The sequence below is a fragment of the Genypterus blacodes genome, unplaced genomic scaffold (assembly GCF_046128005.1).
Source record: "Genypterus blacodes isolate CSIRO-AG114 ecotype Tasmania unplaced genomic scaffold, CSIRO-AGI_Gbla_v1 ptg000133l_1, whole genome shotgun sequence".
NCBI lineage: Eukaryota > Metazoa > Chordata > Actinopteri > Ophidiiformes > Ophidiidae > Genypterus > Genypterus blacodes.
Genome location: NW_027466935.1, coordinates 7741761 through 7769703, shown reverse-complemented (window position 1 = coordinate 7769703; position 27943 = coordinate 7741761). Strand labels below are relative to the sequence as shown.

Below are 27943 nucleotides of genomic sequence, written 5' to 3'. Positions count from 1 at the left end.
TCAGCGTATGTTAAACACATTGAGGGGGGGGGGGGGGGAGAGAGAGAGAGAGAGAGAGAGAGAGCAGACCACTCTGCCTCGACAGCTTCACTCCTCCTCTGCCAGAGCACATCTGCTCCAAGGAGATGGGACGCTGATCCAGAAGGAGGCATTTCACTCCACGTGGAGAAGTGTGCGTGTGTGAAGAGCGATGGCTGCCTCCATCAAAGTGCCATAAGAAAGAGAGAGAGAGGGAGAAGGAGAGAGGAAAACAGCAGCAGGAGCTTCTTCTTTATGTTCACCTTCTCTTAGGCTGAGCTCTTCACTCCGGGGTGATGTCCCTGTGCTGGTGCAGGCAGGCCCTGCTCGGCGTGGAGGTGGGTGTGATGGTGGCCGTCCTGGTGGCGGTCAGCGCGGGACAGATCCATGACATGAGGGAGGCCGGCTCTTCCTGCTACGGAGGGTTTGACCTCTACTTTGTGTTGGACAAGTAAGTGTTTCTGTTTGTTTTGGGCACGCACGCCGTTTCCGAGTGCAAACACAGGTGTACAAACAAGTGAAGTAGATGTCCAGAGACGTTCACTGGACCAACAACACTACCGTGCACAGAAAGCATGCGCCGATGTGACGATAGTGTGATTGTGTGATTTGCATCCGTCCTTTCAATCTTTGTTTTTCCTGAGGAGCAAAATCTGCATGAATCATCTAACTGATGTGATCCAGTTGTGTGTCAGTGTGTGTTGTTGTTGTTTTGTAGGCCAGGTCAGGTTCATTCAGGGCTTCCACATCTGGAGAGCCACCCTGGAAAATACATTTTTGTTAGAGCAGTTTGCTGTCGGGGGCAGGGGGAGGGGGAGGGGGAGGGGGGCACAAATCTCTATCTGCACCCCTGGATCAGATCCTAATCATGTTTAGCAGAGGATCAATGCAGCTGTTTGCAATAAAGAGTGTGCGCGGGTTAAAAACAACAAACAACGTGTTTACATGAAGATTCTGACATTTGCAAGGTTTTTTGAAGTCGCTCCAAAGAAATAGATCATTGCAGGGATTACTCTCGTCAAACTGGATCTGTGCTACACTGACGCCGAGCAAAAAACCACATCCAGCCTCCAGCCTCAAAAACCTTCTTCTGCCTGCCCCGAGTCTGGAAGAACCATTTCTCCATTACAGCCAGATGTTCCAAAGATCCTGATTTTTCTTTTTTGGCCGTTGCCTGCGCCGGGACTAGCATCACACGATAAATGAAAACATAAGGGAGAGAGGAAGGGAGTAAAGGAAAGGAGAGGAGAAGAGAGAGGAGACGATTTAGCTGATCACAACTCTTTGAGTGGCTCTTTTGCTGACTCTCCTCTGTCAGCTGCACCTGCTGCAGAATCAAAACAGTCCGATTGTTCAAAGGTCACATTCCTCCTCATCAACCTGAGCACCTGTTTTCCATTCTATGGCCTCTCTTCTTTTTGGAACTTCCAGCGGCTTGAGAGGTGGCACTTACAGGGAAAAAGAAAAGTTGGGGGGAAAAAAACAGCGGAAACAAAAAGCAGAAGCAATCCGACTGTAAATTCAAAGACAAACACTTTCCCTCAATATGTTCCAGGTGTTGACAGTTCATAGCATACACACAATAGACAAAAAAATGTCAAAATTGAGTCAAAATGCTGTTTTCATTGCTAAGTTTAGTCTAAATATCTATATCTACACTTAGAGAATTGACAGCAAAAGCAAATTGCACAATCTCTTGTTTTTGTCCTTTTCCATGATATAAAAAAAATTGTTTTCCCTGTGAGGCTACTGGGCAGAAAATAATTCATGATTTTGACCTTAGGAGAGCTTAAGAATTGGAGGGAAAGCAAGAATGTCGCTCCTATCTCATTAAATTTGGAAATTGCCAAGAAAACAAACTGACGGTTGATTTGTTCCTCGCAGGTCTGGCAGCGTGCAGCATTACTGGAATGAGATCTTTTACTTTGTTGATCACCTGGCTCACAAGTTCATCAGGTAGGCCGGGGTCACAGGTGGTCACAGACATAAAGCACTGATCAGAGAGAGAGAGAGAGAGAGAGAGAGAGAGAGAGTGGGCGAGTGAGTGTAATCATTGATCATCCTCTCTACTGTCTGTCTCCTTTCTTCTTCCTCCTCCAGTCCTCAGCTCCGGATGTCTTTTATTGTGTTTTCAACAGAAGGAAGAACCCTCATGAAACTAACTGAAGACAGGTAACGTTCACAACGCCTCCATGATTGAGTGACATGGCTCTGAGTTGATCTATTGCACCATGCCGGCATGCAATCAATCTGTCTGTCTGCTTTGGTTCTGGTGTTCAGGGAGCTGATCCGGGCCGGGCTGGAGGAGCTCCGTATGGTTCAGCCAGGCGGCGACACGTTCATGCACAGAGGCTTTCAGAGAGTAAGTCCACTGATCCATCAAATTCATTCAGTCAGGTCCTTTTAGATTGATAATCTCTAAATCTCTCTTTCCCTCAGGCCAGTGAACAAATATACTACGGGACCGGAGATGGTGAGTATTAGAGTTTATATGTTATATTCTTGTCTATTTTCACTCTGCTTGTCTGTTTGTTGGATTCAGATTCCCCCCCTGCATCTTTGTTTTTCAGGATTCCGGACAGCCAGTGTTATCATCGGCCTGACCGACGGTGAACTGAGGGAGAACCAGTTCGATCTGGCAGAGAGAGAGGTAAAGGGAAGCAACAGCCGCTCAGTTCCAGATGTATAATAATAGAAGCACCGTAACTCACTCAGTCTGCGATCCGTCAACATCCCGGGTGTCTTCCTCCCTTTATGTGTAACTAGATCTCACTATGATTTAAAAATGACACAGGGGCTCAAAAGGTCAAATCACACACGTAAGAGCTGCTCCGCTGAGGTTCAGACAGGAATGTTGGCCGCAGCCCAGTCGGTGATGTCACATCAGATGTTTTTCCAACAGCTGTTTGAAGCAGAAACACATGGTTTGTGACATCAGAGCTGGGAGGGGTGTGGTCCATAAGTCTCACACGCTTGACAGTTTCACACCTCGAGGGACGATGCAGCAGCGATTTGGGAATTTTTGGGAATTGAGCCTCTAAGTGGTTTTCATTCATCATTTTGAATCAGGCCAGCAGAGCGCGGCAGTTAGGCGCCACGGTGTACTGCGTCGGGGTGAAGGACTTCAACGAAACGCAGGTAAGTCCGTCAGCGGAACAGTAAACAAGCCTGCCAATCAATCAACTCATCAATTAATCGTGATTTCCTCGACAGCTTGCAACGATAGCTGACGGCAAGGACCACGTCTTCCCCGTGAACGACGGCTTTGAGGCCCTGCAGGGGGTCATCGACTCGGTACGCAGGACTGTGAAGCGTTTTAGACGTCGTAGAACAATGCAAATTTTTACCTCAATATGTCATCGCCTCGTCTGGCTTCGGTTCAGTTTTGAATGTTTTGTCACTCCCTTTTGTCAGATTCTGAAGAGATCCTGCATCGAGATCCTGGCAGTGGAGCCGTCCAGCATCTGCGAAGGAGGTCAAAGATAATATCAACACAAATCTTATTCAAATTCACTTTAATGCTGGGTCTAATCGATCCGGACAGAAGCAAAACACTGAACTCAAATCTGAGCCAAGAACAAAACTTTCACCTCAACTTGACTCAGACTGCAAATGACCGACCTGACCTGTGACTTTTAGTTTGGTAGTTTCCCTCACAACTGAAGTCTTATTTTTGAAAGCAATGTAGTCTGGGGCCTTCCGCAGATGTTAAGATGAAAAGGAAGAACACACGTTTACACCATAAACAATTAAATATCTTTAAATCTATACATCCTTCAACCTATTGTGAGGAAGAAACACAAACCTTTCACTTAAATTCCTCATCAGAATCCTTCCAGGTGGTGGTCAAAGGAAACGGCTTCCTTCATGCCCGAAACGTCCAGGAAGTCCTCTGCAGCTTCCGCATCAACGACACAGTGACTTTGAGTGAGTAGCTGCTAAATCAAATCAATCGATCAATCAATCAGCCTCAGCAGAGTCATCAGCTATGAAGATATTTTGTCAACAGAAGATGCAGGGCTCATAATGTATACTGTGTGTGTGTGTGTGTGTGTTTGTGTGTGTGTGTGTGTGTGTACACCATCCATAACCATCCTCTGTCCATTAAATCCATCAGAGTGTTTATGGAGTGAATAGGTAGGCAGCAGTTCTGTCGCTGTATCATCCCATCAGCAGCACATTTATACAGTTCATGGCTCCGGGTTTGTTTTGGCCGGAGGAGCGCGGCTGGAGAGGAGGGAGATGAGTTCTTTGTGGCTGACAATGATTTAATCCCCGATCCCTCCACAAACTCTCCGTACCTCCGTCTTCGCCTTGAATCGGCTGCTAGAACACTTAAGGCCTCTCGGATATCTAAAGAGGAATGCGGAGCTCGACGGCGACGAAGATCGGGGGCCTTTAAGCGCGCGAGGAACGCTCGCTCCGCCAGAGTAAACAAACCACCAGCCTCCTCATCTGCTGCATTTTCCATAAAGATGGGAAGTCCAGGAATTTAATAACAAAAAAAGGGAATATTATTGCGGTTGAAATCTGCTGAGGCGTTCACTTGAATCATGTAAACAATGATGCACACATGAACCGTTACTGCAATAATAATGCTAAATGATGTTTTCTAATTGGACAGTGAAGAGGCCGTTAGTGGTGAGAGACACCTATCTCCTCTGTCCTGCTCCTGTTCTGGAAAAAGAGGGAACGTAAGTGATTCAATCTCAAGTTTCATCTGTTGGTTTGATGGACACAACTTGTTAAATGTAAGAGATGCAGCTTGGTAAAGATCCAGATCCAGATGTAGATGCACATGCACAGTAACAACATGCAACCACCGCCACTAACATGACGTTTTAACCCATCTTTAATCATTTTTGAGACGGATTCTACTTTCTTGAGATACTTTCCACCTCGAGGACAGATCAGTTTAAACGCAGAGCGACCCGCGGATGTCTCAGCGTCCGCACACTGTTATGATTATCTCTGACCCCGCCTGCATTAGCGGCTGTCAATTGAGTTTACATACGTTTTTATGTTTTCATGGGAGCCATCTGGTGTGTGTGTGTGTGTGTGTGTGTGTGTGTGTGTGTGTGTGTGTGTGTGTGTAGACTGTATGTGACTATGTAGCATCAGCAGATTTGGGTTCAGCCAAAGCTAATCGCATCAATCAACGTTTGTAGGTCAAAAGAAAGAATTGTTTATGTGTTAAAATAACACAATCTGCTCCATTAGCTGTTTGATGGACGTTTGTTTATGTGGCTGACAGAAGGTGGAGCTTGGGATTTCTTTCTTTCTTTCAGTGTGTGATGAGTTTTCCGTAATTTTTTAAAAACACATTTCACTAATTATCTCACGACTGCATGCAATATTTACCAGCTGCTGCAAAACAAGTTTCCAAATAATCAAATCAATCCTGAAGTTGTTCCTACACACGCAGTTAACACACACACTCTGACGGCCCTTTTAACCCTTTACGCAGGTCTGCCACGCTGCATGTCAGTATGAATAACGGCCTGAGCTTCATATCCAGTTCTGTCACAATTACTGCAGTCACTTGTGTAAGTACAAATATGCTATTAATGGCTTTGATGTACACAAATGAATACTTCTGTGTGGTTCCAAAAGGGTCAGATCCCAACATTGTACCACCTACTGTGACGTTACATCACTATGATTCAGAGTATTGGAGCCTGAAGCTAATTTTAGGCCGCAAAAGGAGACGTTCCTCCTCGTCACTCAGAGCACATTCTTATAAATGAAATAGTAATAATCTGTCCCATATTTACCGTCTCTTCCCAGTCTGATGGGACGTACGTGGCCATCGCTCTGCTCATCCTCCTGCTCCTGCTCATCGTGGCTCTGCTCTGGTGGTTCTGGCCTCTGTGCTGCACTGTGGTACGACACCTGTCCTCCATCTTCAAACATCTGAGCGGCTCCCAATGCACACGCCATCAACTGTCACCTATGGCTTTTCATTTGAGGGACTGTTGACATTGTTATCTCTCACCCTGGCAGATCATCCATGAGCCCCCTCCTCCAGAAATAGAGGACGACTCTGTAAGTGCGTCCATTTGTTGGTCTCCGCCACAAATTGCATGAACAAACAAGACGTACATACTGAAATCACATACCTTTCAATCTTTAGGAGGACGAGGACGGATTTCCCAAGAAAAGGTGGCCCACAGTGGACGCTTCGTACTACGGAGGACGCGGAGTGGGAGGCATCAAGAGAATGGAGGTACGGGTCACAGGAAGAGCCAGAATCCCGTCCATGGAAAGATAGATGGCTATAAGCAGCAGGATGTGAAGTTTCAGCGTCTCTGGTCTCTGGTTTGCGTTTGTTGGAGGCGTGAAATCAGACGCGAGTGCAGCAGAAACATAAAGGAGAGCAGGAAGTGACTCGTCCCTGTATAAGATGAGTGTGCAAGTCCTTCTTGGAAGACGAGTCGCTCCCAACACGTTTGAAGAGCCAGTAAGAGTTATGTCGGGTTATGCTGAAGCCAACTGGCCGGTAAAACTGCAAGCGGAGCAAGTTTACCAAATGTTTGGGATGTGTGTGTATGTGTGTGTGTGTGTGTTGAAAGAGGGCCTTTGGTCTGCATGGAAAAATGGCATCAAATCTGAGGCTGATACAAACAGCCTGAGGAGGAATCCAACTTTGCAGCCATTTTAAATGAGTTGTAGCCTCTGAAATTAAAATCAGGCCACAAGCCAAAGAGGAAACGAGTTGAATTTGGTGCAGAACCCTCGTTTTTACAAATCTTAATTATTCAAATTTGGTGTTTTCTAGTTCGTCAGGGTGCAAACAGGGCTGAAGGTAGATTTGCTGAGGTTTGGAGGCTGAATGTCCTCTCAGCTACCCGAGTGAGAGATGAGGAGGTCGAGCAGGACCAAGACATAATCGGGTCAGAACCAAGCAGGGGCTAAACTCATGTCCAGTTGACAGACAGGTGTAACATGTGTGAGCCAAGGACGCAGCTGTCACGCTCACAGTGTGAAACGCTTTACGGTGGGCCGAGCCGTCGCAGAGGTTTGCCTCCGAGCTGCACCGCTTCCAAAACAGAGCTTTGGAAAATATGCACAGCTCCATTCAAGGGTTCTGGTTTGTGTGTGTGAAGCTTCGTGGAAATCCTTGAAATAAAAGGAAACAAGGTCTCACCTCAGAGAGCAGACGAGCAGCAGGACTGTGTCTCTTATGCAAATAGCTGCTTGAAAATAAATGTACGTAAAACTTTGACTGTTGTCCTGCTGGTGTGTGTGTGTGTACACACACACACACACGTGTGTGTGTGTGTGTGTGTGTGTGTGTCTGCTCTCAGGTCCGCTGGGGAGATAAAGGCTCCACAGAGGAAGGAGCAAAACTGGAGAAAGCCAAAAACGCCCGAGTGGTGATGCCCGAGCAGGAATTCGATCTGCCTCCGTCGCGGTCGTACTACAACGGCATGCACAAATCCATCGGCTCCCAAAAGTGGTATTCACCCATCAAGGTGCTGGGAATTCACATACATGTCCACAGACAGTTGATCTCCTGCCCGTCATGTTAACATATGTGACATACAGCGTGATGAGAGGCGTTTTCCTATACAGCATATAACTCACTTAATGTCCACTTCTGTCCTCCTCCTGGGAACCATATGCAGGAAATGGTTAATAAAATTGGTTTCGGAAAAACATGTTAGTCAGCTGGATTGGAAGTAATAGGAACCAGACATGAACCGGACTCACCCCGAGGAGCAGGAATCTGATGAGCTGGTGTTATTCCGGACTAGATAGAGTCTTTTCAGGTTCTGGACAGCTTCCTGAGCATCACAAGCATCCGGGAGTAAACAACAACAAATCAGATAGACACAAGAATCACTCCATTCTATTCTATTTTGATGTTATCTTTCTGTCATTTACAGACTATTGGATGCACATAGATTCAAGTTCTGACCCAATTTGTTTCTGCTGGCGTTTCTGCACAGGGTAAGCTGGACGCTCTGTGTGTGTTCCTGAGGAGAGGCTACGACAGAGTGTCTGTGATGAGACCACATCCTGGAGACAAGGTGAGACAGAGACAGAGACGGAGACAACACAAGGGTTTACAGTCCAAAACCTGGAAGCTGCACACTTTTTTTACATAATGGCAGCACTTTTTTTCAGAATGTGGAACGAACGCCACCGGTGCAATGTGGGATAGAAAAAAAAAATGCGGAAATTCCTGAATTGTGGCAAATTTGGTTCCAGGAACTTGGAAAAGCGTCAATGGAAACCAGCTTCATCTTCGCATAGCCGCTCAGTCAGCAAACATTCAAAGCAAAGCCAGTGAATAAGATTGTAAACTAACAGCGTGAATGTTTGGCTGAAAACGTTCAAGAATATTAGATTCACGACTTCTGGGGAAAATTCTGGAGTCGTAGATCAAAAGACAAAACAGAGAGAGCGTGAGCCGGAATCCTTTCAACGCCACATTTAAGTTATTTCAAGGGGCTGATAAGTGCACATCTGGAGTTAATCATAACATCCAGAGGTGGAGACTGTGAGAGAGGCGACAGAGGTGCCACACAGCTATGAAGAGGTTTTGAAAAGAGGAACGCTCCGGTCTGTAGAAGTCATTAAAGACTCCACGCTACCTTCCTCCTCTCAACTGCCTGCGTCAGCAGGGCCGAGCTGGCTGGGAAACGGCTTTGTTCCATGACACAAACTAATAGGACTAACTGCGGAATTTTCCTCTTTCCGTCCTTCCAAAGCCGGTGAAATCCGACGAAATGCTCGGGAGAAGAGTAGTCTTGATGGAGGCCTGCAAACGACAGTGTGCCATGTTGTTTGTTGTTTACAGAGGAAGTGTGAGGGACTCGTTCCAACGTGGATCACATGTGTAGCGGGAAGACTTTACTGCAATTAAGAGTCATTAGCTGATTCAACTCTAATCTCCCTGCAGAGTTTGTTTCAATTGTTTTAAGAAAATGAGACTTTGAGGAATCTTTAAGGGTTTTATAAGAAACTAAAGTAATTGAGTTTGGAAAGTTTGTGTGTCAGTCGTGCAAGTTGGAAAGCAGACTGAATACCTCTGATAAATAAAGAGCAATTATCCTGAATAGACTCTAATAATCTGGAGCGTTTGGTGCCTGATAAGATTATTTTCCTTGGAAGAGCAAAAAAATGAGAATTTATCAACTTCAACTGCAACTCTGTAGAAAGCAACTATAATATTTAAATATCACATTTTGCAGTTATATTGGATTTGCAGTTTGTTGGTCTTTCTGTAAGCTAAAACGTGATGTTAAAGCTTTTATGAATATGGCCGACAGCCCTGAGCCCTGACAGGAAGTGACCCTGGTGATGCATTAAACCTCCTCTTCCTCTTCCAGGGACGGTGCATCACCTTCACCCGCTCCAAGTCCTACCCGGCCCCTCGCTATCCCATCTACAACCACCCGTCCACGCCCGTCTACACTCTGCCTCACCACCGTCGTCACTCAGAGGGAAGCAACTTCTTACCCCCGTCTCCCACCTCCATCCTCCCCCCTCTGCCCTCCACTCCCCCGCCCTCCTCCACCTCCTCCTCCTCTTCCTCCGCCACCCTCCCTCCTCTCTTCTGCACACCTCCTCCTAACAGAGCCTTGCCTCCGGCGGCGGCGGGGGCAGCCACCCTCCCCCGTTCCCCCGCCGGGTCACTGCCCCCTCCACCTCAGGGCCCGCCCCTGTGCAGAGCCCCTCCCCCGTCACGCCCTCCCCCACGCCCCAATCAGTAGCCCCGCCATTGACAATGGAGAATGGAAAAGTTTAGGGATTCGACGGTGGCGGCGGTGGAAACCTGGACGGAGTTTCTCATTGCTCTCTGCTCGTGTTTCCAAACACAGAGCTGAGACGCAACGGCACAATTTAACTTCTGATTTTTAGAGCAGCACATGAAGGTTTTTGACCTGAATACATTAACTTCATCTTTACATGTGTGTGTATGACAGTGAGGGGTCAGACTGACACTAATGAAAAAGCATTGGACTATGATTTGGGAACGGAGAAGAAAAAAGGAATTGAAATAAACAAAGCAAAAGTAATTCCCAATAAATGAGATGGAACAAATGATATTTCTGTCGTGTGATTGTTGAAATCTTTGTCTTAATCGGAAAAGTTGTGGAAGCAATTTTGTTTGGAATAATCTTTCATCTGGTGTGAATTATTTCTTCTGAGCTTTCATTCAATCACAAAATCTAAGTGTTTCTTGTATATAATGTGTAAAATGTGTGATTCATGTTCATCCTGTTAGGAAGAAAACCAACCAACCAACCAAATGTGTATTAAAGCTCCACTCTGTAACATTTGCTCTGTGCAGACTTTGTGTTTTGCTCTCGCTCTCTGTAACTAAAGGAGCTCAGGAAGTGGAGCAATTAATCCTAAAAATCCCAAAATGCCCAGTTAAGGTGGTTCACATACCTGCTACACGTTCTTCCATTTATTCTCCACTTTTGGGAGGGACCAAGGACGCCTTTAAGGAATTCTACCGCTGGCCTGAGAGAAGTTGCAAGGGGCTGCAGGGACACACTGATCAGGTCCTTCTGCCAGTGACCCTGAGACTAGAACATACATGTATTTATGTACAACAGAAGGCCGTCCAACATAACCGTAATATAGTAAATGACTGTAAAATTAAAGAAATGTAAATTGATTGACAGATCTGCCGTATATCCGTGCGGTTTTGGGATTATGTAACAAGCCGCAGCTGAGACAACAGCTTTCCTGCGCTCAGATCTTCTATTTCCATCTCTCCGACGCTTTCCTGTGTTGGAGGTCTTGTTTCATTTGGGAACGTTTCCACAGGGCCGACGCAGACGGACGCAGAGCGCTGCGGCCTGCGAGCTCACGGGGGCGTCTGTGAGAACGAGAGCCGAGAGGAGAAGCAGAGATCAGAAGGAGACGTTTGCAGCGATAAAGACAAAGGCCAGCGATGATGCAACGCGATCTGGAAGAGGAATTTAGTCTGCGTCACATTTCAGGCCAATCCAGCAGCAGGAGGAGAGCAAGGAGAGTGTTTGTTCTAAGACATACAATCACACTTCACAAGTTGATATACCTGCAGACCAACTATTCTACTGTATTTGACCAAATCAAACTGATTTCCTGATGTCATTTTCATTCCATTGTGAAGCCTTTCTGGTGCTTCTATGAGCTTCAAACACAGAGCTACTTCTGCTCCATTTAGTTTATAGCCCCACTGTGCACACTGACCAAAGACACCATGTTTGCTTTAAGCTCACAATAAGCTACTTTCTAGTCTAGTGAACTCCAAATTTGGGAAAATACCAAAAAAAAAGTAGAATTTCTTCATTTTAAGTTCATGAACTGGTGAAGTTTGATCCCAAGAAGATCCTAATGAAGGAATTTCATGACCTCGCAAAAATCCGCTTTTGATCCATTTCGTACTTTCCATTCTCTCTCTCTCTTTTCTCGGAGACGTGGACACACTGCATGTCTCTCTGAATCATAGCAGGGCGACTAATCTCTCGTAGCGGCTCCACTTTATTAGAGGCTCAGACGGAGAGGAAGAGTACAGATGAAACAGAATACAGTTGTGCTTATATCGCTTTAAAAAAAAAAGTGTTTTTCCATCTTATCGCCACTCCAGAGTCCATACAAACAAATAAAAACCTCAGCTCAAATGTCTCTTAAGTTGGTTTAATAAAGATAAAGCAAAATCTATGAGGAGAGCGTGGAGCGACACGTCCAACATGCTTCGCTGGACATGTCGCTCCACACAACACGGCGCTGGAATTATTGCCTTCAAAGTGGCTAAAGCATGAACATCTGTCCCTCAGGTGCCCATGAAAGCCTCCAGAGATATTCCAGATAATGACACATGCATGGTGTTGGTGGAGGTGTGGACATTCATCACGTTTCTGCTTTGATTACATGTTTAAATGTAAAAAAGGCTGAATCAGCACGGTGTCCTTCTTTCACCGCCATTCCTTCGAGTTCAAACTGTAGGATTGCACCTCAAGCTTGACCCAGGATTGAGAAGAGTAATAAGACTGTATTATAAATGAGGAACTACTATATACACACAAGTCAAATCCTTCTCTATGGGCAAGATACAAATCCAGATCTAGGAGAAGTCATGAAATCCAAATCATGATAACTACTGGACGGTAAACAATCTAATAACGTGGCGTGGAGGAGGAGATAATTTGGGCTTTTCCGTCCCTTCACTTACCTCCATTACGCTGTAAGGCACTAGTAACACTCAACATGCTGGCGTTGTTAAGCGAGCGCAGCTTTGTTAATCCAAATCTAGGAATCCAGGACATAAATGCATTAAAAAGTCTAAGAACATATTAAAGAATACATTGCACATTATACTGCAGGTTGAGCTGATTACACCTCCATTAGAAAGTCATTAGAAAGATCCAGGAGCGGTGATGCAACCTGGGAACAACCTGCAAACACATACGGAGCAGTCAAGTCTGTAAATTGGGTTTAAAGTCCTTACGTAGGTCCTTCATGACATTAATATATTTATCAGTAAGCAGATTATGTTTGCATGATTCGCCTGTGAGTTGAGTCATAATAGTACAATACTTTAAGATTTTGTAATAGATTTTAAATGTCCTGCAGCGCCGACATTGAATATTGAAAATGCAGACAATTTGAACTTCTATCTGTAATAATATACGAGTCCAGGAGTTCTAACTGACTTGCAGGTTGCAGGTTCAGAAAAGTGCTGAAAGGGTGCAAAGACACAAAGAACCTTATTATACGGCTGAGGTAGAACCGAATAATGTGTAAACGGCACTAATATAGGTCAAAGGGAAGGACACTATAGTCACTGTGATACTGCTCTGGTAATGCCGGGAGTTTAATCTATCTCATGCTTCGACTTGTAACATTGTGACTGAACCTGAACTCTGCTTTGGCACACAACACTTGGCATCTGTCGGGCTGAATCAAGGTTTCCCCTGCGTGTATCTGGGTGCGTATTTAGGAAAAGGCGCAGCGGTGAAGGGGTCCTGCAGAGATCTACCCCCTATGGACCAGGAGTGCAGAGGCCCCACTGCCACCGAGCCTACGGCGGCTTGCTGGCCGATCCTGGAGACGACGCGCTGCACCGCCACCGGCTGCTGCATCAGAGGCCTCTCGCTGAACTGCGAGCGCAGAGGAGGAAGGTCTTGTTTGGTACGAGGCTGAGGAGCACCCACGGGCCGTTCAGGGACCTGCTGATGCTGTTGTTGTTGTTGTTGTTGGTTGCTGGTTTGGATCTGACCTGGAAGCTTCGCATCAGACCTCGATATGTCCTGTCTCCTTCCAAACGGCGCCTGGAGGAAAACGTCAGACGGCTCGGGTGTTTTATGAGAGCAGGGGAACGGGTTCTTCTTGATTTCTCCTCCTGCCATCTTAAAAGGAGCCAGCTGGAAGACATCAGAGGTGATTGGCTGGTTTGGGGGTTGGTACTGGGATTGTTGCTTGGCAGGTAGGAAAGGCAGGCTGGTAGGAGCGGGCGGTGTTGCACGGCGTTGCGTGCAGCTCTCGTCTGGTGCCGGCATGTGTTTGGTGTTGGTACTGGGGCGTGCGGCCGTGTCCTGCGGAAAATTCTGCTCCTGCTTCTCCTCAGCGGACGACACGGAGGTTTGCAGGACGCTGTTGCAGGGCTCCCTCTGCAGGCCTACAGGGGGAAGAGACAGAGGACAGATCAGGTTGCTTTCGTCAGAAGAAGTTAGATTGAATTATCCGGATGACTTGGCCGAGTAAAATCCAGAGTCTTCCTCAAAATGAGACACATTGCCAGGTTTTACTCCGCCAACTCCCGGATTTATTCAGAACTGTCAAACTATATCTGCTTTAATCTTTTCTCTACATAAAAACATGGAACGTTCCGCCATTGATGACGTGGATCAAAACCCACCAAAGATGAATCCTGACTTGATGTCTTATGAAGGACAAAAAAACATGCAAAAAAAGGTAAAAAATACAACAATATAAGTGCATCCAATGATCGTCAATCTGATGCTCAGGGTGCTCTGGTAGGTAATGGTGAGGTAAGGAGCATTACCTGTATCACTATGTGTTCCTGAGCTCTGATACCACACAATGTGAGACATAAAAACCTATTTTTGTGGGATGAGAACCAAAAATGGAGAGAAAAGGGAGCAAGGAAGCTTTGGTTTCTTCTTACCTGTGTCGCATTAGTCTGCACGCCAAGACACCACAAGACTGTGATCATCAGCACATGACACAATCACATTACAATCCCCTCCAACCATAAACTACACTGTACAAAAACCATACTAAATAGAGTCAAAGCAGAGATTTCCTTGCATGCAACTAGGATATAAAGCAACACAATGTGACTCAAAGCACATTCACTTATAAATACTCAACACAGTGACATTCACATTTGAATTTTATTTGCCATCCCTTTAATAGTTCTTTATTTATCTCACAAAAATAGAAGGAGCACACGATACCACAGCTCTGACGCAGGGGTTGGGGGCCAGAAAGACAAGAGGCGTTTGTTCAAAAACACTCATGAATGATCAGATATCACCGACAGCTTTGGAGCTTTGTCACATGTTTTTTTTTTTTTTTTTTTTGGTTTTGTTTAAGTTTGTCAACACAACAAAGAACACGAGGGGGGGCTTCTTCCGTTACACACTAGGGGACCGTTCACACCACACACACACACACCTGCTCGGCTTTAGCGATAACGAGTTGAGTGGCTACAAGGGTGGGGGGGAGAGTTGCATAGGTTCAAATAGAGTGTCGTGATAGGGAGAGGTGATGGGGACGAGAGCCATACTGGGGGGGAAACATCAGCATTTTGCTCATTGAAGCGGGGTATAAACTGATGTCCTACTTGTTCAGTATCATCACTTTTCTATTTTTCTAGCCACCGCCGATCATATTTAAACACATTTGATTGAACAAGTTGACGCATTACGGCCATAGCAGTGGTTCTCAAACTTGAAGTGCCCCCCTTTTGTGATACAGCAGATGTTAAAAATGCAGAAATTGTTTGTTTTCCTAGTTTACTGTTTAACTAGATCCAACAGGTTGAGATAAACTTTCCTTTTTTCTGTGATTTTTCAGATTTAGGTGGTTTGTTGGCGAGGTGCTACTTGGACGTCTTCATTTTGCCGCTATTCTTAAGTCAGGTTTAGATATCAAAGTGAAGGAATAAGCTGTTTTACGTTCAATATAGAAGATAAATGTTGAACCAGCCCCTTAAAATCTCATTTCAGATTTGTCGATTGCTGCTAATGCACAAACAATATCATCATCGCTGATTAAAGCGAGAGAGAGAGAGAGAGACCACAAAAATGACATTGAAGAGAATTCCCAAGCGTGACAGGAAGGAAGCGGCTCACTTAAGTTTGATCCTAAAGAGAAGTATCTTCTGTATTGCTGAAACTTTGTCCTTGTGCCTGTTTTGAAGTTTTTCTAACCCCCGAGCTGATCTAAAAGCAAAGCTGGAGCTACAGAGGCCATCGTCTCCCTTTAACGCGTCCCCTCGCAGACCGTACGGGGTCATCGCTTTCCCCGTGTTCCACTGTAAACTTGTAAATATGTAGCGCAGACGATCAAAAGGACGGCGGGACCGGAGCGCGTGAATAAGCCAATACGTGTCAAACTCTCAGAGAGGGGATGAAGCTCTTGACTACCTGAGAGACTTTAGGAGGCCTGTGCTTTATAGAGACGTTTTAATGACAACATACCGGTTGCCATGTTTGCAGCAAGGTCAAAGAACAACACAAGTAGGCTACTGTACACATCCAACAATTCTGGCAATGACTCCACACACACACACACACACACTTATCATAACACTGTATAACACACATTAACATAACATTCAACAACACTGCCATGCTTTTTTTTCTCGATATGAACTTGTGATCACTAAAAACTGCTCCAAAACAAAAGCTTTCACAACGCACAACTTCAGCAAAAAATGATACTTCTGCCACGACTACGAAATGAAACGGGACTAGATCCGACAGGTGGAGCTCACTGCACAGTTCAAAACGTTTCGGAAATGAAAACGAGAGAGAATCCTCCGTCAGTCCATGTAAACAAAAAGGCTCACGTTCTTGTCACAAAGGGGCGCGGATGGAACGAGGGACGCGGGATTCAGCCCTAATCTTCCACTTTAAACAAAGACTAGGATTGTCAACTTTACATTTGAATGTACCGACAGTTATAGAATAGATATACGCAAGGAAAAAAAAAAACACAATCTTTCTCAACACACAATTCCACAAAGAGGAATGAAATATTTATATAGAATATTCTTCATTATTCAGGGATTATGGTGTTAAGAATCATATATATTTGAATTATAGACTAATATTTATTTCTTACATTCATTCTCTAACACTCTATTCATATTAACATTTATTAACAGGAAATTATATATATATACATATATATTTATATATGAGTATATATATATGTATATATATATCCACAAATAAAGCTTAATGACAATATGACAATGACTCATATATATACAAGAAGAATCACCATTTCTATGGTTTGGATTGGAGTCTGCATCTATTTACACAAACGACAGGAATGTAGGAAGGATTGCACAAAGTGGAATGGATGTTAGTGTGGATGTTTTCATAAGAATGAGTGAGATTCAGTTGCTAAAAATGCCATAATTAACCAACAGAATGCATCTACTCTACGTTTATGACCTGAATAGTCACAGTAATGGATGTTTCTCCTTTATATTCCAGCTATTTTCTAATGAGTTCTTACTAGACTCAAAATAGTTTCATGATTTCACATGCGTTTCCTACTGAGAAGTGACATTTGTCTGCCATTGTTTTCTTGTCTCACTAACTGGTTGTAAGACCCTAAATAAACCTTTAAACGACAGCAAGAAATATCAATCAGGTCCGAGTTGTAGAAATGCTGCAGCTACATCGTATATTAAGTTGATGAGCAGCAGTGTCGTGCAGTCGTGCTCTTTAGCAGTTACACTCCTATAACCCCTCCCCCCCGGTCTGAGATCCGCTCCATGTATATTACTTTATGGCACTTCCTTCTTCCAAACGCTCTGGGCGACTAGGTGTCCTGCTCTAAATCACGGTGTGAGCGCGTGGTGGTGCCGAGGCTTTGGAGGAATGGACGCGGGGGGGGGCGAGGCAGGAAGTGTGCTTATGGCTGTTTCATTTTCAAGGCTGTAACTCACTTTGATGTTATTGGCGGTTGGGAAGCAGCTTTCGGACCGTCCAGGATATTTTTTCCGGAGTCAAAATTTACAATAATGTGCAAATCAGGCAGGGTGTGAACGCTCTCATAAATTCATTTTTTTTTTTCAAGGATGCTTCCCCTGTAAGGTGGAAAACATGCAGACCTAATTTGAATAAATGGTCATTTACTTTACAGGATTATTCTTTAAAATGTGCAAATAAATCAGGAGGGGGGGGGGGAAACAACTCAGAAAAGGCAAACGCCGAATTTCACTTGTGCACAATAATAACTACAACACACTTATAACTATGCCTATTGTACTTTACAACAATGATGTTCCTCTACTGTTTTCCTATTCGACATAATGCACCATTGTAGCAAAAACTGGATAGCGGTATTAGTTTGTCCTGATTGAGAGAAGGATGAGATGGGTAACATTTACACAGGATGATGGTATTGGGACTGGCCACTCTTTGACCATTTGATATTACAGTCCGGACAGAGACGACACACAGGGAGAGGGAGAGAGAGAGAGAGAGAGTGAGCAAGGGCGAGATAGATGAGAGGCGAGTCCAAGCCAGATAATGCAATCGATAATGCGGAGAGAGCAGGAATGGCGAAGCACTAAAAGGAAGATGAGCTATTCTACAGTCGGAATGAGGATGAGAGCGGGTGGTGGTGAGGGGTGGGTGGGTGGGTGGGGCAGGGCGGGGTGAAAGAAGCTCGCTTTGACAACAGTGTTGGTTGCTGTTATGCTATGCCGGGGTTAGAATCCAGTGTTACTGCGTCTACAGGGTGGGGGGGCGCTGCGTCTACAAGTCGATGAGCTGGTCCACCAGCACCAGGGAGCGGGCCAAGCTGGGCAGGCTGGACTCAGAGCCGCCACTGTTACTGCGCGAGTGGCCTCCTGAAACTGGCCGGAGAGACAACAACAACAAAGGGAGGGAGGGAGGGAGAGGAGGCGGGTGGGGGGGGGGGGGGGGGGGGAGACGAGTACAGGCGAGAAAAACAGGGGGGAGGAAGCAAAAGGAGCGAGAGACACAAACAAGCAAACAGAGCAGTCAAGTAGAGGGTTAGAGGGTCGAGAGAAAGAGAGAGGGCAGAGTTTACCCATTTACCTCCACAACTGATGCTTACTTTGGATTAAAAATGGATCTGGATTCATCTTGTAGTGTATCAGATGCCATAAAAATAGGGACCAATGAGGATCACAGAGGCAAAGTAACGGCTCCCATGCAATGATTAAACAATTACTCACATTGCAGAACCCCTACATGCTTAAACTAATTATTCAGTCATTCAAATTGTTGGTTATTAATTGTATTTTCTCTGCACAAATCGAAACAGACAGTGGAAGCCCCAGTCCCGTTTTAATAGGTATGATTCAGGAAATTAGTTGTTAAATCTATTAGAGAATCAAAAATGCAGGATTGAGTCAAACCAATGATTGCAGCCCGACAGACAGCCAGCAGGTGGCGCTGCATGGACCCGAGCACCTAAGCGTACCGGTGCTTACCTTGGGAGTTCTTTCGGCCCGTCACGGGAATCGGATCAAACTCGTCCTCGGTGCCCGCCTCTGCACTGGCTTGCTGCGGCTCGAAGTCTGAGATCAGGAGAGACGAGTCTGCAAGGGGAGGGGGGGGTTGGCGTGGAGACGGAGGAGGGGAAAGGCAGGTTGTCGATACGTTACCATGGAAAAGTGTTGAATGAGGACGAGACGATAGAACCAATTGGGCCAAAGCGAGGAACAACACAGAGGGGAGACGAGCTTACCTGCTTTAGGCGGTAGGGGGTCTCCGGCCAACAGGCTGAAGTCGTCCAAAGCGGAGGCGGCCGACGTCGGAGCGGATGAGACGGAAGAGGAGGTGCTGCCCCCTGCAGGAAGGACGGACGGAGCGGAGATGAGCGAGCAGCCGAAGAGAGAGTCGTCTGCGGTGAGAGCAAGAGGATCTGCCAAGGTAGACGAGGAAACAAAACCAAAGTTAAAGGCTGAAATTAGACAAACGGAAGCAAAAAGTTTAAAATCATAGTCATGTTACCCACAATGCTTAGTGCTTCACAGGTAAAATTGATAAATAAACCTCAAAATTAATATAAACAAAAAGGTGACTGAATTAAGAATATGAGCAGTTACCTTCTACTATTACATTAGGGGGTGAAACACACACACACACACACACACACACACAGACACACACACACAGACACACACACACACACACACACCTTTTGCAGTCTCCTCCACAGATCCACCAAAGGGGTCGGCCAAAGACAAGAGGTCGGGCAGCATGAGAGCGGACGTGTCTGGAGATTTGAGTCCTTCAATCAACTTCTCTGTGATGTTTGGTGAAGAGAGACGGACACACATGAACAAACAGTCGTAACAATGACGGCACAGATTTCTGTAAAGTGTTAACACGCCTGTCAATCGTCTTTAGAACAGCAAACATAAAGGCGTAAAGGTGTATCTGTGTGTCTTTACCGGGTGCCTCTAAGAGTTCCAGGGTGCAGAAAGGATCCGAGATGGTCAACAGCAACGCTCCGGAATCCAAGTCGAGAATACTCGTTGGTCTTTCAGCTACAGGACAATGACAACAGCGACACGGTGAAGATTTTTACTGGAGTACAAGCGTTCAAATCAAACCAAACACAATTGCATAAATAGCACCTAAACAGGAAGCAGACACAAAGAAAAAAATGAGGGTGAAATGTTATCTGTCAGGCCAAATATACATCAACGCCTGTCCTTAGAAAATGTAAAACTATTCCCTTATGTAGGACCAAATCAATTCCTCGATCTCTCCTGCGCCGCCAACAAACATTTGGCCTGCACCGCCCGAGGCTTTTCAAAATAAACGTTGACATTTCTTTCATTACGACCCGCAGCTCTTATTTTATTTATGGGACGCACGTACGCGGGGTCCATCGGATTAATGGAGCCGGCGCTGAAAGAGGTCTGCGCCCGGAGCATTCCTGGAGACCCGTGCGGTGCATTAACTGGCATCGATGCATCACCGAGGATGAGTTGTGACGTCTCCGCTCCTGCCAAGGTTAGCGGATCGGTTTCTTTCACAAGCTTTGTAACGTGATCTGCGCTCAGTGACAACGATCTTTACTTAAGCGGTCTGAAGTGACACGAGGGATGTAATCTCCCTGAAAATATGACCTTTTCATTTTCCTTTAAAGAGATAAGGAGTGGACAACATTTGAGACACATTGGAAACTTTGGAAACCCTAACCCTAACCCTAAAATTAAGATTTGGTTGGTTTAAATTGTGCCTATAAGCAGCCCAGCAAAGTGTCTCCATGGATATTAATAACAGAACAATAACAACAAATTTGCATCAATTGGCGATTCTCCAAAATGTCCGAGACGGCTGAAAATAAATTCTGTCTTACTCACCAGCTTCCTGTGCTGCGTTTTCCAGGGTAGAGGCCTGCAAGCCTGGTATCAACTCCTCAGAGGATAACATCTCAGTTTCTGAATATACATCTGGAAGGAAAACCTCAGTTATTTCTCGTCTATTAAATATTAGATGCTTATTACACACACAGGACACGCTCACGCTGTACCGTTTGGCTTTTTATCGTTGGTTTTCAGGTCGTCTGAAGTGAGGTTGGAGAAGTTGTCGTCGTCAAACGGGTTCCATGCGGGCTGCGTGGGGGTGCTGGTGGCAGAGCCGGAGGCCGGAGCTGCAGGTGCGGCTTTGCTCGGATCCTGGGCGACATCGCCGACACCGGGCTGAGCAGGCTGAGCAGGCAGCACGGTGTTCGGCTGAGCTGCAGCGGCGGATCTGGAGGGGCAAACGGTCATAAAGTAACAATAACAAACAGAGGAGGCGGCGCTTTAGTGACGATTTGGGTCCTGGGTGATATCTGGTGAACGGGACACTTACTGGGTGAGGGCGGCGTCTCCGTTAGAGCTCTGCGGCTGCTGTGAGGAGTCGCTCAGCGTGGCGTCACTCGGGGCGCGCTGATGGCCTCGATCTTCTGTTGTCTTTGGGGAAGCAGGAGGAGTCTGACTCTGATCAAAAGAAGCGTAATAATCAGGACTGTAGGTGAACAGAGGGTCAGGCTGTTACTGACTGGATGGCTAGAAACAAGTTAGTTACCATCATATCTAGCTCAGCTGCCTTCTGGCTGATCTCAGTGGCGCTGGGCTGAGCCTGGCCAGGTGACAGCTGAGGAGCAGCTTGCTGACCAGAGGCCGGTTTGCCGGGCGAAGGCTGAGCTGCCGGCTGCTGAGCCTGGCCAGGCTGCTTGCGTCGCGCTGGCCGTTGGGGTGGGGCGGGACTGGACGGAGGCTGCGCCGCCTGCTGGGGGACGACGCCGGCCAACGAGGAGGGAGTGATCGGCTGCTGGACCGCTGGCTGTGCCTGGGCTTGCAGTTGGGTGTCCGGCTTGCTCGCAGAAGACGCCGCCCCAGCTGATGATGTGATCTCTGCGACTGGAGCTACGACTGGCTGTCACACAAAATGGATGACAGCATCTTTTGTCAACAAACTATCTATATTGCAGACTATGTTCATACAAGACACTAAATCAAGTTGACTGTTTGTATTTACCTGCTTCTGCTGAGCCTGATTGGTTTGTGGCAGAGCTGAAGTCTGCACCTTCTGTGAAAGCAGAGCTGCAGCCGGCTGGGAGAGATCTAAGCTCACTCCTGAGGGGAGTCGAGGAGAACACAGACGTTCAAAAGCATGAATTTTGTTCAAAATGTTGCTTTTCTTCTCTATCTATCTCTATCTATCTAGCTATTGGACAGTGGGGACCGAGACCTGTACGTACCCACAGGCTGAGCTACAGCACCAGGGATGTTGGCCCGCTTACGAGGAGTGAGTGCAGCAGGCTGGATGGGGAGGATGCCAGCAGCAGGCGGAGTGTGAGCTGCTTTTGGTCTCTGCCGAGGGGTTATGGAGGTTTCAGTGGTGGGAATTGGATCCGTCAGTCTGGCAACAAAAGAAGGACATTAGTCTTCGTGTTGATCATGACAGTATGACGACACACACACATATTACAGCGTATGCAGGCCATTCTTGCCTGGCTTTGGCGTAAGTCTGGCTCTTCTTTGCTGCTGCAGCCTCACTTGCTTTGATTGGCTCAGGAAGTTTGGAAGGTATTGGAGAATTCTGTATTCAGGAAAAGAATGAAAGACTTTAATCAAATCAAAACAATATATTCCTCATATTCCGGCTGGAGCTGACACTGACCTTCACATTCTGAACAGGACAAGTCCGCTGTGCGAGTTTGAAAGCAACATGGGACACCTGGAAGATATCTGGTCTTTTCTCTGGGTCTGGCTCCAGCGTGTACCCTGGAAGGCACCAGGAAGATACACAAGAGGAGCTGAAATCTAACTCCAGCGCTCAATGAACTGACAACAGACTCAAACAATGTTTAAAGGAGGACTAACGAATGAGGCAGTGGAGATCGTAGGAGTAGCGGGAGTTATCTGGAATAGTGAAACTGCCATCACAGATGGCCACCTGGCTTTCACCAAAGGGCAGAGTGAAGAAGCACAACTTGTACAGCAAACAGCCCAGAGCCTGCAGAGAACCGTCACATGCGACCCCCAGGAGAGGAGAGGAGAGGAGAGGAGAGGAGAGGAGAGGAGAGGAGAGGAAAGGAAAGGACACAGTTAAAATCATTCATTTATATTTCCAACTATAACCCAATGTACTGATTATCACTGGAGTCTCTTGTTCTCTCACCCAAATATCTGCTTTAGTCGTAATAATCTTGTTGTTGTAGAGGTTCACCATCTCAGGGGCTCGATATGATAAAGTGGTGTACCTGAAACAAGTCACCATTCAGACCAGATAGCAGGAAAAAACCAACAAGTCCAAACAAAAGGCGACGACATGCGCAAACAGATCGAAAGGTTCAGAGGAGACACATGTACACACTTTTTGATTTCTTCCTCTACAGCAGCGACTCCCTCAGTCTGAGGGCTCTGGAACTTGTTGGTGGCGCTGCCAAAGTCACACAGCACATAATGACCTTTGTCGTGCAGGAGGATGTTCTCCACCTGTAGAGACAGTAGAGTGAGTAGATTGGGCTTTATGACGAAGAAAATGAAAACAGCAGCCCCGCATTCGTCACATGATGATCTGCAGATTTGAGTCGGTCAGAAAAATATCCACAACTCTCATCGTCGGTATGCTGAAAATGGAAAAACACACACTGCACCACCCTGCAAAAATGAATTATCTGAGGCAATTTGTGTGACCACCTCCTCTCTCGCCTTCTTAGTCCATTAAACATAGCTTGCTCTAGCTCGACACACACAACACACACACACACACACACACACACACACACACACACACACACACACACACACACACACACACACACACACACACACACACACACACACACACACACACACACACACACACACACACACACACACACACACACACACACACACCAATCCTATTTCTTCATAATTCAAAGCAATGTATTTAACGCTGTCTGTCTGTTCAGGTCAGCGCGTTAAAGTGATTTCTCTGCTGTCTCTGTAAGGCGTGTGTGCCGTGTCACTGCCAAACACGTCACCTTGAGGTCTCTGTGGATGATGGGAGTCTTGCACTGGTGCAGGCGAGAAACGGCGTCGCAGGTATCGCAGAAGATCTGGAGAACCTCAGGCTCAGCGAAGCCGGTCTGCAGCCTTTGATTCATCAAATTGACCACCTGGCCCCCTGATAAACATAATTATATATCAGTGTACCGCAGCCTAATTAACAACAGGGACGTGGGCTTTAAATAGACTTTACATCTTAACATGTTTGTGTGTTACTCTGCTATAACTGCAGATACGTGTGAGTAAGCTGCTGCTCTATTCCAACCCAATAAAAGAAGACGATGTCCTTTACCAGCTCCCATCCCACGCTCACCTTTGCAGTAGTCCATCAGTATGAAAACCTCCCATACGTCCCTGGAGCCCAAGGCTGTGATACTGGAGTCCAAATAACCAACAATATTCTTATGACCAATCAGGTCTTTCTGCAAAAACACAAAACACAAATTGGAAGAACGTGAATACACAACTGTGCGTACGGCTGAAAGGATTTCACTCTGAATCCAAAAACGGCGTCAACGTCACTCTGGCTGGTCAGACTGCGCTGAGGGGTAATGAGGGGTCATCACCTGCAGAGGGCGCTGCAACAGAGAGACGGAGTCTGGAGCGTATTAGGTAATCAAAAAATGTCAAGTACTGCAGCTAAGGTGAAAATGCTCGCTCGCTCTCTCTCTCTCTCTCCGTGTGTGTGCGTGCGTGCATGTGTGCGTGCGCGAACGAAAACAACAACAAACAAATGCCTCGTGGATAAAGGCAGACGAGCCGATAACAAAACAAATAAATGAATGCATGTGTTGTCAGATGTCGTGATACTGCAGACAGATTATGCAATGGTTTAGAGTTTGAATGGGAACTCGTTACTAAGAGCAATCGAGTGTTTAGTTAAAGCTTTAAATAAAACTGCCCAAGCACTAAACATAAATCTGCTGTGTGTCTGTGTGGCTGCGGAGCTGCTTGTAGGATTTTAGCCGACTTCCTCTTCCATCAGCTGCATACCATGCCATGGAACGCTTCCCTAGAGAATTCAGGTCTTGATTTAATCATTAAGAGGTGATCCAGTTAATCATGCACAGAACTGAGAGGCGCACTTGACCCAAACGATAATGCCTACAAAGTCAGGACTAAACTGTTTATTTCCCATAGAAGCAAAGACAGTAAGGGAAACTCTCAGAGAAATAATTCAGTTTCAAATGATGCCTTAAGGCCGAGTTCAGAGTCGATAACTCACCATGATTTGAATCTCACGTTTGCACACTTGCAGGTCATGCTCGTTGTTCACGTACATCCTCTTCAGAGCGCAGCGGACTCCTTGGTTTGTCCGCACGAGGAACACGATGGCAAAACCACCTACGGGATTGAAAAGAGCGTTTGAATTAAAAGTGACTGTTTTCAGTGCGATGTTGGATCTCACCAAAACACAGCAGACAGTGAGTGACAAGTGACAAAGACTTAAGAAAAGAAAGTATCTCCCTAAATGTGTCCACACCTCAGAATGTTACAAAACCGTAAAAATGTTGGCGCCAAATACTTGCACGTATCCTCCCTCTTTGATTGGAATGTTCCTGATTTAAGGGGAGTTCTTCTGAGGCTCTTTTTGTAGACAAATGTGTGCTTTGACAAACAAAAACCCTCAAATGAAGCCAGCGCTCATCCACCACTTTGAATATGCAGCTGCAAGCAATTTCTCGCACGTAATTACCTTAACAAATGTGGTCGCAGCAAACGCAGGCAGCCAGCACCAAATGGCGCGGCCTTATAGAGTCTATGTATTAGTCATGTCATTGCTGCGGGGTTTACATCCAAGCCCACATTGTGGCTGAACCATCTGGTGTAGCCTGGACCACAAATTCGCTTCCACAGTTTGGCTCAGCGGAGTAATCAATTTTCGAGCAGAAGCTGCGGCTTCGACGTCTTCAATTTGACATTTGAAGGTGGCGCTGATGTTTTGGAGAGGAAGAGTAGCAAAATACAACCAGTACTTATGAACCATCTGGTGGAAAGACACAGTAAACATGGTGGGGCGGCTTTTGGACCACATGCAAAACATTAACCCACTGTTTCTTTACATTATTGACCCACTGTGCATCGATTGTGAAAACCTTGACTTGCTGGTTGCCTTAACTACATTAAAGATAAATACTGTAAGGGAGTAATGATTACCAAGCTGGGGGAACATAGGCTAATGTGCAATCACAGTCGATACATTTCAGGAATCTGACTTTGATTATAGAGTAGTCATCATTACTGGAAGCATCAAGTACTGCAGTATTCTTCCCTTGCTTGTTACCCTTTCATTATCAAGGCGTGCGGTGTGTGTGTGTATAGAAACTATACAGACTGTAGGAGGCCAGATAACGTTCATGAACCTGCTCTCTAGAATAGAAAGAAGAAAGAAGAAATAGAAGAAGAGCAGACAAATACCTGTAAGAGAGAGGCATGATAATGATGTCAACTATAGTCAGATTTGTGTGCCTCTGTTTCAGCGATCGCAAACTGAGTCCCAGTGCACCACACAGTCATAAAATAAGATTAAAAGTAACCCACTGGGATGGACTTTCAAATCCCTGAATGATTCTGTGATCTGCTGTTTCTCCCTTCACATTCCTTTCGATGAAAGTGATTGAACACCTCCTCCGAGGCCTCCAAGGACAACGGCCCGGTGCTGGGTACGTCTCCATCTCACTTAATTACGCTTTATGGATCATGAACCAGCAAACAGGAAACTGACAGACAGCAGGGAGGAAGCTGGAGGCCTCTGATGCCTGTCTCTTGTTCCAGTAGGGGTGTATGTATGGGCATGTCAGTGATTGATGACACACACTCCCTTTCTTCTATAACAGGCACTATGATAAAGGCTGACTAAGATAAACAAAAGTGGTGTGTGTGTGTGTGTGTGTGTATGTGTGTGTATGTATGTGTGTGTATCTCCTCCTCTTCCTCACCTTCAGCAATGATCTCTTCAACAGTGACTTGGTGGCGTCCGACAGTGAAGCCTCGTCCAATGAAATTCCCACCTGCATGGCTGGACCCGGAGCCAACACCTCCCCCTCCAGAACCGGGCCCGGAGCTGACCAACTCCCGACGGGAATCAAAGAACTTCCTCATGACGTCCAGATGACAGGAGGGAGGTTTGTGCCTTCAATCACAGCCGCAGCAGACGAGCTGTTTTGTTTCCAGTACACAATGTAAACCGAAGCAGGGGATTCGAGTCTATTTGCGACACATGCAGAGATTTGTCTTTGTCACTCAGGATGATGATGTTGACACAAACCAGATTTTGGATTTCTGACAGCAAATTTCCCATTTGCTCGTCAAATAAAGCAGTTTGTGAATGCCAGAGCGGCCGCGACTCGCTGTTATGTAAGTGATTAAAGCCGCCAAGGAGGCTCTCATCCCCGGAGAAAGTGAATCTCTAGCTATCCACCCAGCGGCTCATGGATGGCTGCTGATGACGATAACACTCGCTCCTTCTCCATCTCGTCTAACCGTTACCCAGCTAGCTAAGTGCTAGCTACTTACGCGCTATGACATTTCGTGTAAGGTTATCCAGGTTATCCTCTGAAGATAAAGCCTTCGCTGTATCCGACGTGTGACTCGTAAGACACCCGAAAAAATCTTCCCATCCTCAGTCAAGTGAAGCCACCATTCGGTAACCACATAGCTGTCCGTCTAGCTCGTAATTGTTTCTCTTTTTTTTTCTTACAATAAAACTGTGATTTTTAGTTAGCTAACGCATTAGCGCGTGCTAGTTTTGCATCACAAACAGACGGGAGGTTCGACCGGAAACTGCAGGTTGCTGCTGCTGCAAATACATAAGCACTAAATTTGACATCTAGCAATACATGAGAGGGAGGTTTCAGACCAGCAGCCTGATCTCTGCAACCACAGCAATCTTTGGCTGCCACAGATATCGCAACATCCTAGCTGTTGCTGTTGACGCACGGGCTGAATTGTGGGTAATGTAGTTGAAAGCGCAGCTGCAGCCCCCTTTCCGTTCGCCCCGCCCCCTGTGTGTCATCGAACACAAACTCGGTGTCCTCAATGTTCGATGGTTCACACAAGTGGAAAAGAAATAGAAACAATAATAAATTAATCTTTTTTCCACATTAAAAAAGTTAATTTCACACATTGGCATCATAACTACTTATTATTACTATTATTATTGCACTCACACACACACAC

The 27943-nt window shown here is 46.0% G+C and overlaps 2 protein-coding genes and 1 long non-coding RNA gene across 5 annotated transcripts; 1 reads left to right on the top strand and 2 right to left on the bottom strand.

Moving 5' to 3' along the window:
• Nucleotides 1-51: 51 nt before the first annotated feature.
• antxr1b (ANTXR cell adhesion molecule 1b) lies at nucleotides 52-10071 on the top strand. Its single transcript, XM_076163869.1, has 18 exons — nucleotides 52-469; nucleotides 1903-1974; nucleotides 2119-2190; nucleotides 2299-2380; nucleotides 2458-2491; nucleotides 2589-2668; nucleotides 3088-3156; nucleotides 3232-3312; nucleotides 3433-3493; nucleotides 3847-3945; nucleotides 4643-4712; nucleotides 5486-5564; nucleotides 5806-5901; nucleotides 6022-6063; nucleotides 6152-6244; nucleotides 7326-7493; nucleotides 7971-8051; nucleotides 9357-10071. Exons 1-18 carry the CDS (start codon nucleotides 315-317, stop codon nucleotides 9738-9740), a joined length of 1818 nt encoding a protein of 605 aa, XP_076019984.1. The 5' UTR covers nucleotides 52-314; the 3' UTR covers nucleotides 9741-10071.
• LOC143011140 (uncharacterized) lies at nucleotides 1777-8026 on the bottom strand. Its single transcript, XR_012964894.1, has 7 exons — nucleotides 7940-8026; nucleotides 7732-7805; nucleotides 6138-6293; nucleotides 5793-5968; nucleotides 3824-3953; nucleotides 3366-3482; nucleotides 1777-2011 (listed from the first exon to the last, which is right to left on the bottom strand). It is a non-coding gene; the product is annotated as an uncharacterized LOC143011140 (long non-coding RNA).
• On the bottom strand, nucleotides 8628-27816 carry LOC143011136 (AP2-associated protein kinase 1-like). Of its 3 annotated transcripts, XR_012964893.1 has the most exons (22): nucleotides 26704-27812; nucleotides 24990-25108; nucleotides 24078-24186; nucleotides 23740-23882; nucleotides 23085-23206; nucleotides 22890-22971; nucleotides 22592-22724; nucleotides 22389-22492; nucleotides 22219-22307; nucleotides 21967-22127; nucleotides 21744-21841; nucleotides 21291-21641; nucleotides 21075-21202; nucleotides 20752-20972; nucleotides 20582-20671; nucleotides 19661-19756; nucleotides 19405-19512; nucleotides 18952-19128; nucleotides 18695-18802; nucleotides 12197-13642; nucleotides 10423-10858; nucleotides 8628-8785 (listed from the first exon to the last, which is right to left on the bottom strand). XR_012964893.1 is itself a non-coding variant. In XM_076163864.1 (20 exons), the coding sequence occupies exons 1-20, from the start codon at nucleotides 26864-26866 to the stop codon at nucleotides 12927-12929; spliced, it is 3318 nt and encodes a 1105-aa protein (XP_076019979.1). In that variant the 5' UTR covers nucleotides 26867-27812; the 3' UTR covers nucleotides 11497-12926. The 3 variants fall into 3 exon arrangements, 2 of the variants coding, with proteins under 2 accessions (XP_076019979.1, XP_076019980.1); XM_076163864.1 differs by lacking the exons at nucleotides 8628-8785; nucleotides 10423-10858 and having other exon boundaries at nucleotides 11497-13642; XM_076163865.1 differs by lacking the exons at nucleotides 8628-8785; nucleotides 10423-10858; nucleotides 12197-13642 and adding an exon at nucleotides 17956-18091 and having other exon boundaries at nucleotides 26704-27816.
• Between the last annotated feature and the right edge of the window lie 127 nt (nucleotides 27817-27943).